The 9,509-nt window shown below is 43.2% G+C and overlaps 1 protein-coding gene across 3 annotated transcripts; it reads right to left on the bottom strand.

Moving 5' to 3' along the window:
* Positions 1–328: 328 nt before the first annotated feature.
* On the bottom strand, positions 329–9,370 carry LOC135552651 (protein phosphatase 1 regulatory subunit 14A-like). 3 transcript variants are annotated; one of them, XM_064984387.1, is made up of 5 exons: positions 9,031–9,370; positions 1,930–2,010; positions 1,687–1,716; positions 1,344–1,392; positions 329–808 (listed from the first exon to the last, which is right to left on the bottom strand). In XM_064984387.1, exons 1-5 carry the CDS (start codon positions 9,226–9,228, stop codon positions 393–395), a joined length of 774 nt encoding a protein of 257 aa, XP_064840459.1. In that variant the 5' UTR covers positions 9,229–9,370; the 3' UTR covers positions 329–392. The 3 variants fall into 3 exon arrangements, with proteins under 3 accessions (XP_064840459.1, XP_064840460.1, XP_064840461.1); XM_064984389.1 differs by lacking the exon at positions 329–808 and adding an exon at positions 821–1,127 and having other exon boundaries at positions 9,031–9,365; XM_064984388.1 differs by lacking the exon at positions 1,344–1,392 and having other exon boundaries at positions 584–808; positions 9,031–9,355.
* Positions 9,371–9,509: the final 139 nt, after the last annotated feature.

Genomic DNA, 9,509 nt, shown 5'->3' with positions numbered 1-9,509 from the left:
TATATATATATATATATATATTTTTTTTTTTCAAGTTGACCTCATGAGCTACTGTCTCATGTTACTGGATGCAGTTTGAAAATATGGTAGACCTGCTCATAGCGAGGAACCGTTGACTAACCCATTGGGGGTATATGAAAGCGCTATAGAGTCTCTATTACCTTCCGACTGACATTGGTATCGACAGTACATTGTTGGACTCTTTGGTTCTGGTTTATGAGCTAAACAGAATCAGAGGTGCATCTCACAACATGAGACACACCGACCAATAGCCGAGGCCCTAATGAGTTGTCCAATAAAAGCAATTCAAGGACACTCAGGACACAAGTAGCGGTAGCGACCAAACAGAGGGCAGCATGTTTCAAACATTTCGGACACGGAGTTAACAAAAATCAAACAGAACTCATTTGACATTGTAGAGGTACAAATGTTGCAGGGACTGCCTGTGCATTGTGGCTGTGTGTGTGTGTGTGTGTGTGTGGACAGAAGATAAGGTGTCTGCAAAGTTTGTGATAAGTTGTCAGATCTGGCTGCTTGATGTGTATTTGACAGTGTGTAGAGCACAGTGTAAAGACCAGCAAGACCCCATGTTTTCCAGATGAGGTCCGTGGCATCAGGCTGGGGGGGAATGGGGAGTCGGGTTCTGGGGTTGAAGGGGAACGTAACAGGGCCTTCAGATCACCTCTCGGTCTGCAGAGTTTTGCCTGTTGGGGAAGATGTGTAGCTGGGGTTGTTCGATGCCATTGTTGTGGAGGTCCTCCTGTTTCTGCAGCCCGTGGAGTTTCAACACCAGCTCCTTGATGAAAACCTGTGTGTGCAGGGAAAAGGGCAGTCGGTCAACATACGAAACATGCTCAGAATGGATACAGTGAAAGGCAGCGACACACAACGTCGGTAATGTTGAATAATTCACAGTGAAACATGTTTCAGAGACATCACTTCATTTTGTGTGTATGATATCAACGTGTGTGTGGGGGAGTGTCAACATAGTCTGCCAACACAGACAGGTTGAGTGATGCTGACCACGAAGGATACAGGGACAGTGTGAAAGAAGGACCTCGCATATGAGGGGCAAGACTAGCATTGTCAGCTACTATATGTGGAGTCGTGATTGGTTACTTCTGTTCCTGAAAGAAAGAGCGAGGAGATGATCGAGAGAGGGAGAAAGGCAATGTTGTAGTACTTGAGTTTAAGACTTGGACTCAAGTCACAATTGTCATGAATTGTGACTCAACTCAGACTTGACCAGTGGTCCTTTAATAATGACGTCATAGCCCTGTTCTCTGATTGGTCCCTTCATAATGACTAGGGTTGAAAAATTCTAGGAACATTTAATAAATTACCTGGCTTCCCCAAAATCCCAGGTTGGAGGATTTCCAAAATCAGGAGGGACTAAGAAGAAAAAAAAAATCCAGAATTCTCCAAAAAGGTCAGTTTTGCAAACTTTGTAATGACATGGTCATAACCCTGTTCTCTGATTGGTCCCTTAATAATGACTTCGTAATCCTGTAATCTGATTTGCCCCTTCATAATGAAATAGTCATAACTGCTCTCTGATTGGGTCCCTTCACTGTGACATCATTCTGTATAGTCAGTCTATGGACATAAATGGCATAAAATACAACCCAAAACAATCGTAAAACACATTGTTAGATATTACTCTTTTACATAGATTACCTCACTTACCTCTGTGTTATTGCACGTGTGAAACATTTCCTGGAAAAAAAATCCCCAGACCAAATAAGATTTTAGTTCATCTGGCCAGCCTGCTGCTGAAACAATATATAAAATAGCATAAAATAGCAACCAAATCTACAGCTATTACTGTTATTCCCACAATCAAAAACAGTACAACTTGTTCACACAGCGTTTAATTGATAAAATGATAAAAGTCCACTGATGATTTAGCTATTGAGTAGTACAGTTCACCTGGAGTCTGTGCGTTCTCTCCTCGTCACTCTTCAGGTCTAACAGCCCGTCGATGTTCACCTCCTCCGGCATCTCCTCCTCCTGGGGACACAAGGTGACCGAGTGTCAGTCAAACTGTCCACATCCTCCTCCCAGAGCAGTATCCTAACGTACAACTATCACATACCCCATATGAAAAAAGGGACAGGCTCAGATACAAGCATAGAATATATACATGTCACTCGCAAAAAAAAGGACAAATCAGGTCTTGCCATGTTCGGAGCTGCGTGGGTCTTGCAGACACAGAGGAAGAGCTGCGAGTGTTTTTAGAGTGCAACACACCATGAGATATTCACAAACCCTGAAGCACTGCAGGGTGTGTGTGTGTGTGTGTGTGTGAGCGTCCATGGTGGCTGTTGAGTCAACATATGCAAGACACAGGATGATTGATGCGTGGGCTGGCAGTTAAGGGCTAGGGATGACTGGGCGGGGGGGGGGAGGAGCGACTATAATTTAGATGGCTGTGCCGTCTTGGAATCGGTCAAGTGCCTCCATAGTCTTAGGATTTAGTTTCAGAGTTTCAGTGGCGACACTGCATGTGAGGAGAAGGGAGAGGAGAGAGAGAGGAGAAAGGAAGGGGGGGGGGGGGGTGGTATGCTGTAAGGATGGAAGCCACCGCCAAGACCAGACATTCTCCATCATAGATCATGAAAACTATGCTTTCTCACAGCCTCCTAAAACTGGTCATACTCGGTGCCTTCAGCTCCCCCCAAGTCTCAGAAAAGCAGACACTGTTTGTATAACAGTCTATGTAGTTAATGATCTGTGAAAATGTCCCAAATGAAGTAACTACACTGAACAAAATTTTAAAAAATAACACATGCAACCATTTCAAGATCTCAGTTTCAGTTCAATTTTTTTAAATTAAAAAATAAATAAATACATTCATTAGGCCATAATCTATGGATTTCACATGACTGGGAATAGAGATACTGTATGCATCTGTTGGTCACAGATACAGTACATAAAAAAAAGAAGGTAGGGGCGTGGATCATGGTGTGACCACTATGTCTCATGCAGCGCGACATCTCCTTCGCATAGAGTTGATCAGGCAGTTGATTGTGGCCTAATGAATGTTGTCCCACTCTTAAACGACTGTGCGAAGTTGCTGGATATTGGCTTGAACTGGAATACGCTGTCGTACAGCGGCTGGTCTCAGCTGATCCCGCAGGTGAAGCCAGAAGGAGGTCCTGGTCTGGCATGGTTACACGTGGTCTGCAGTTGTGAGGCCGATTGGATGTACTGCCAAATTCTCTAAAAGGGAAGGCAATTGAAGGCAAAGTGGGCTTTTATTGTCCTCAGCACAAGGTGTATCTGCGTAATGACTATGCTGTTTAATCAACTTCTTGATATGCCACACCTGTCAGGTGGTTGGATTATCTTGGCAAATGAGAAATGTTCACTAACAGGGTTTTAAACACATTTGAAACATTTCTGGGATCTTTTATTTCAGTTCATGAAACATGGGACCAACACTGCACATGTTGCGTTTATATTTTTGTTTGGTATAATATGTAGTCGCCCCGAACACACCCTGTTTTCAAACTGCTTCTCTCATTATGAACAGAAAAACATTCCACAATGGCTTCAGGCCAGGCGTCTCATGGTGAGATTCCACCTTACTTATTTTTCCCTTGGGGCAAGTCTGCTCATTGGCACAAACAGCACATTCAAAAGGGAATTATTCATGATGTGCTGCTATCAACATAGTGGCCAAAAATGAACCCTGATTGCTTTTTTTTAATTGCCCTTTTTGGTAATGCAGAGATTCTTTGAATAACAACATATGGAAATTGATGAAGACTGCAAATATCACTTTAGACCAGATGGGAGTCTGTTTTCAGAACCTAATCCAAACATCAACCACAGTACACAACAAAGACGCGCACGTGACATGTTGACTGGTGACACTCATGCAACAGGCCATTAGAGAGTTCAGTCTGACCTGAATGCTCAGCAGTAAGGTTAACCAGCCCCGTTGGGTCTGTCTGTGGGTGCCGTCGGGGCGGAGGGACTTAGTGATTCGGATACCGGTAGTGTAAAGGTCCGTCCAGGCAGATCCAAGCAGTCCCTTCGTACCCAGGCATCCCTGACCTTTCTTTCAACTCCAAATGCCAATGAAATACTGTCTCATTCTGCCCACACACACAGGCATATATCAAAAAGTCACGTGAGCAAGTCCACAATCACTCTCATACACATTTAGATTTACATTTAAGTCATTTAGCAGACGATACCACACAAACAATGTAATACACGGTGTTGTAATATACATATGCAATGAAACGACACGTGCACACCAGCAGATCTATTCTGTAATCTGGCAGGAGCTGGAAAAACAAATCTTAATTCAAACGCTAACATCAAAAATTATTACTGTAATGCTCAACTCTGGGGATAATGAGGCTCAGTAAGCAGCTCAAAATCACATTCCTGGCAGGGTTGAGTAAACACAGCCTCCATCGTGAGACAAACATGATGACTCAGGCCTGTCAGGATGCGTTAAGTCATTTTAGGCTGATGCAATGCTTTAAAAAAATATTTTCAAAATAAAATAAAAATGGGATTCAACTGCTTTCATTGTCCATGCCCGGATTTCCCATTATGCTTAGATCAAATTAGCTTTCTGTGAGGGGATGTGTGATGTCAGGTGGGCTAATGTGTCCCATCCTTTTTTCCTATCTTACTTGTGCAGGAGGCTAATAGTAAAGGTGAGCAGACAGGTGCAGATAGAGCCCTCTTATGTAAAAAGTTAAATAAAAGTTGTGTTTGGTGGCATAATGCCATGTTGTCTCCGTTTTCTCATAACTTAATGCAACAAATTGGCCATCAAAGTAGACCATTTTGCAAACATATTGCTACACTCTTCCTGCATACACGAGTGTGAAATTAATTCCACCAGTAGTAGGTTACAAGCAAAGACTAGTTCGCAAGCATAGTGTAGCTAACTGATTCATGTCGCCTACATTCGCGATGATCTGACGATATCGCCCACCCCAGGATTTTTAGCAGTGGTTGATTTCCAGCAACGATCATTTTAACAAACTCCCTTTCATCTGTGGTTTTAGTTTAGCCGGCACTGTGTGATGACTGTTTTAGCAGAACATTAAGGCCTGTTAAAAATTGTGTTTGGCTAAAGGGCCAGTATAATTCTATGAACGAAATTTTTAAAAAAAGGTGAGAATGTAACACCAGCAACAATATCATATCTAGGTGGTCCTTTTGAAACGAGTGTGGCTGGGCCCTCACTCCTCTGTAGCAGAGACAGAAAATGGGAGCGAGTCATTCCACCCAGTTTCACATCAGTCGAGGGCTGGAAAGGCAGCGATTTAGTCCACATCACTTCCAGGCCAGTGGGTTGAGGGTAATGTGGTTTTTGTTCGCTTGGGTACTCTGGGTGATAGTCCACTGGTCCCTGTGTCAGTGGTCAGCTGTGCACCTGTGGCCATGTGTGTAATGTTTTCCATAGCCAACACCCTGATACAGTAAGTGGTCTGTTCCACACTAGTGACAAAAGAAATCTGGGTCAAAATAACCTGTCAGGTTGAACTGAAGACTAACGTAAAGTAAATGCATTTATAAGGGAAGCGACCACACTTTAAAAATGCACATGAATTTCCTTAACCCATTGAGGTGGAAGGACATGATTTATTGAATCATTTAAAACAAAATCAATATACACAAAACATTCAGCCTCAATACATTTCACTGATGAGTCATTATACTGCACTGACACAAATGTTTAGAAATGTCTCGAAATAGAAATTGTTGTGGGTCAGTTTGTGTACACCATGTTAACCCTCAACTGTTGGGTTTCCTTTAGAGCCTGCAGTATTGACAGACGCTTATCTGGCTTGACTCAAGTTTCCAAACCACCATTTCCTCCAACCCCTTTCATTCTACCATTGCATATCCTGAAACAGACGGACTGCTAAATGCAGACGCGCTACAATATCCATTTACCCCGTAATACAGTACATTAACATGTAATTTCCAGGTTCATGACTAGTCTTCTCCGTTTAATATTCATATCCTCGTTACTCCCTGTATGACATGCCGTGACACGTTTCCTCTCTTCTACCGTTTCTCACACCTTGTCTCTCAAAGGCCAACCCTTGCTGTCACATCCTAACAAGTCATTCCTATTCAAAACATCACAGTTTGCACCAGGTGCGTTCCCACAGTTACTTACTGCTACAGCCGATAGATTCCACACCTGCATTGCTTGCTGTTTGGGCTGAGTTTCTGTACAGTACTTTGAGATATCAGCTGATGTAAGAAGAGCTTTATAAATACATTTGATTAATATGATCTAGTACAGGGGTGCGAAACCTGCAGACACTCGTCCCGCCGTGGAATGAGTTTGACACGTGATCTAGTATTAATTACAACAGTATTAGCATGTGGTCAGAGCACGACCAAAAATGAATCAGTCAACAAACAAAAAAAAGATGGTTTAGTGCCATCAGTGAAATCATGGTTATTGATTGGGTGGGTGACTTCATTTCAAAGTTAAAACCATAATGATTGAGATACATGATCGGCACAGATTTCCAATAGGTTCTCTCTACACCAGGAAATGGGCCTGTTCATCAGGAGATTGATTACCGTTTCAGCTACATAGGTATGCAAATTAAAATGTATTTCCATTAGGTTATTCATTTATCACTAAATTGTGGACATATGTTCTGGTTCAAGACATAACACAATTATGTGATTTATATATTTGATGAGTCTTATGAGATGAAGTTCCATGTCGTCGAAAAAATTGCATTCGTCGGGGAACCAGCTGCTATAGATTAGTTACAATAGATGTTTCACACCCATTAGATATTTATTGTTCGTACAAAAGTAAACAATTGCACTCTAAAAAACCTTAGTTCGCCGATGTTTCTCTCACCCAGTTTGCGGTGGTATATTGCATAACAACTGTCTGTCACATCTGTGTGGCTTAGTGGCCAGTGACAACTCAATAGAATGGTTATAAATGGCTGGGTGTGGGGTTGGGACTAAAAGAGAAAAGACCCCGAGCCTCGCAGACAATCATGCAGATAGCAGAACACTGCGGGGGTCTTAATCTAGGCAGACGACTGAGCGTTGATAGAGTGTTGATAGAGCGTTGATACGAGACTAATTGCCAAAGCAATGTTCTACATTCAATGCTCTGAGCTTTGACAACGGGCTCTGTGATGGGGGGGTATTCTCTTTGTGCTATTTGGTGACATATGGGACCTTCACTTCCTCCAAACCTCCCCATTCTCCCATTCATCAGAATCATCCCAGGAGACAGAGATGTCATCAATCAATAACTGGGATAGTTAGCGTCCGTTCAGGCCTGGTCAAGGGTTTTTCACGTTGCCGGGGCAGCCAGTGTGGGCTTTGGTCTAGGAGGAAATTAGAATTGGTGATATCTGATTACGCCATCATTTACACATGCCCGTTCCACTATCAGCACAGCAATTAACTCATTAACAAAAGATATAAAGCTGTGGCCATGGGTTTGCGAGAAAGCAACAACATGAAAAGCATCCACAAGAAACAGAATGGAACACTAGGTCAAGCTGTCATGAACACTAAATAGGATCAAAAGCTATATTTATATATTCCCTACTCTTTAAGTGGTTGGTACATCAACCATCCTCCCCAACCCCGCTCAGACTCCACCATGCAGTACCTTGGCCCAACGCCCACTAACATCCTTTGGCGGCCCATGACCTCGCTGGTGATGCCACACACCACACCTGGTCCCCCAGGATCCTCCTGTTGTGTCAGCCAGAAGCCATAAACCCTCAAGGCTGTCCATGTAAAGCAACAAGCGCCAAGCCACAGACCAGTTACGTTTCTGGGAACACTTTCAATTGGACCTCTGACCTTTCCCATGTCACCCCTGGCAAAGAGACAGACTTTCCCCACTCACAGGGAGTATACTGACCCCTCCATGTCTTCCAATGACTGTCTATCCCCTTACATACAACAGGAAGGGAACAACATGAAGGGAATCTACCAGATCTACTTCAATATTTTGCCTTGGATGCCAAGTCTATTTTTTTGTGCGAGGTCTTTCCACTCTTTGTTAATATGAGGAAGCATGCCAGACAGGTGTATAACACCTTGGCTGGTGCTCTCCTACATCAGAATAAACCTGTTCAACTGTGGTGTGTGATAGATATTTTTGTTCAGCTAATAAAATACACAAAGGACTCCCTCATTTCCTTTTAATGACTGTAGAGAAGGACGACATGCTGGCATTGATGTCATTGGTTAACAAGGGTGTGAAGGGAAAACAAAGCTTGACATGGTTAACCTTATTGTCCTCTGCACGTACTCCATGGCCTTGCTAATCATGGCTTTGTAGATCATTCTAATCCCGCTTCTTCTGGCGACAGAGAAACGTTTGCTTTTATTATTAACTAAAGGACAAGTGTCCAGTCAATCGTGTCTGATAAGAAAACACACGCACAATACTATGTATCTGGATTTGATGAGACCATGAATTTACCAATATGACAGCCAGTGTTGACGAGACAGTCAAAACACTAGAAGGCATCCATCTACACATTCTTGATTCATCGAATGTGAAGCAGACAGGGCGCAAGGAGACAAGGCAGCCCCCCCCCATGTAAAATTGATTAACGTCGGAGGCACATCCCATATGGCAAGGGACACGAGGCAGTACGATCTCTGAAGAACAGACTTCATGACAATCTGTGTATAGTCGTATTTACATATCTTGAGACGACTGAAAATACGCCATTGTTGCGTAACCGCTCACAACATGACTATTATGGTCCCAAATGCGCCAAACCGATATATCCATTATAGCGATTAAGTCCCACTGAAGAGTGTGTGCCATGCTACAATGACTTTCGTACACCGAAGCTGCTGCCAAAGTCGCTTTATGTCATTCGTGGGACACTGATGCGAAGAAGATGAATAATTGTTATTGCGTAAAACCCGTTTTGTATTCTTACAATAAATCAAATAAACGTTTCCCATTGGTATGTGACTGTATGCGTAGCCTATCAATAGAGATCCGTTTCAGTTCAAATTGATGGGACTCACCCTGCCCAAATAGAGCTCGTCCAGACTACAGTCAATCCACTTCTCCACATCCAAGCGCCTTTGGAGCTCCTTTCTGTTGTACTTTACCGTGACCCGTGCTTGCCTCTTCTGCAAGCTAAGCCCCGGGTCCCTACCTGGACCCCTACTCGGGGAATGGACCTTGTTGTTACATCTCCTCCCGACCCGGTTCGCTGCCATATTCACTTCGGATCACATACACGTGCAAACAGTGGCAAGAGAGTGGAAGAGGTGCGCTATCATTTGGCAATAGTAGGGCACTGCTGGAGAACTCGGCTATGGGTCCTAGTGCCACACCGATACAGGTCAGGGAAACAGTTGTGCGCCGAGAGCAATGTGATCAGTATTTAATTGAACTTAGCTCTGTACAATTGTGTCCATAAGGAAGTTCTACACTTTCTGAATTGTGTAATAAGAATTTACAAGAAATATGAGTTATTCAGTATTCCAGGGAAAGTACA

This window comes from Oncorhynchus masou, chromosome 13 (genome assembly GCF_036934945.1).
Source record: "Oncorhynchus masou masou isolate Uvic2021 chromosome 13, UVic_Omas_1.1, whole genome shotgun sequence".
NCBI lineage: Eukaryota > Metazoa > Chordata > Actinopteri > Salmoniformes > Salmonidae > Oncorhynchus > Oncorhynchus masou.
Note: the sequence above shows the minus strand (reverse complement) of the source record. Positions and strands in the feature narration are given on the sequence as shown.

Bases quoted from the DNA above. Each gene is read 5' to 3' on its own strand.
- LOC135552651 (XM_064984387.1), bottom strand. From the start codon at position 9,228: ATGGCAGCGAACCGGGTCGGGAGGAGATGTAACAACAAGGTCCATTCC. The intron at 2,011-9,030 runs GTGAGTCCCATC...TTGTGTCCCCAG, and splicing joins ACGAGCTCTATTTGGGCAGG to GAGGAGGAGATGCCGGAGGA. The intron at 1,393-1,686 runs GTAAGTGAGGTA...TTTTCTTCTTAG, and splicing joins ACACGTGCAATAACACAGAG to TCCCTCCTGATTTTGGAAAT.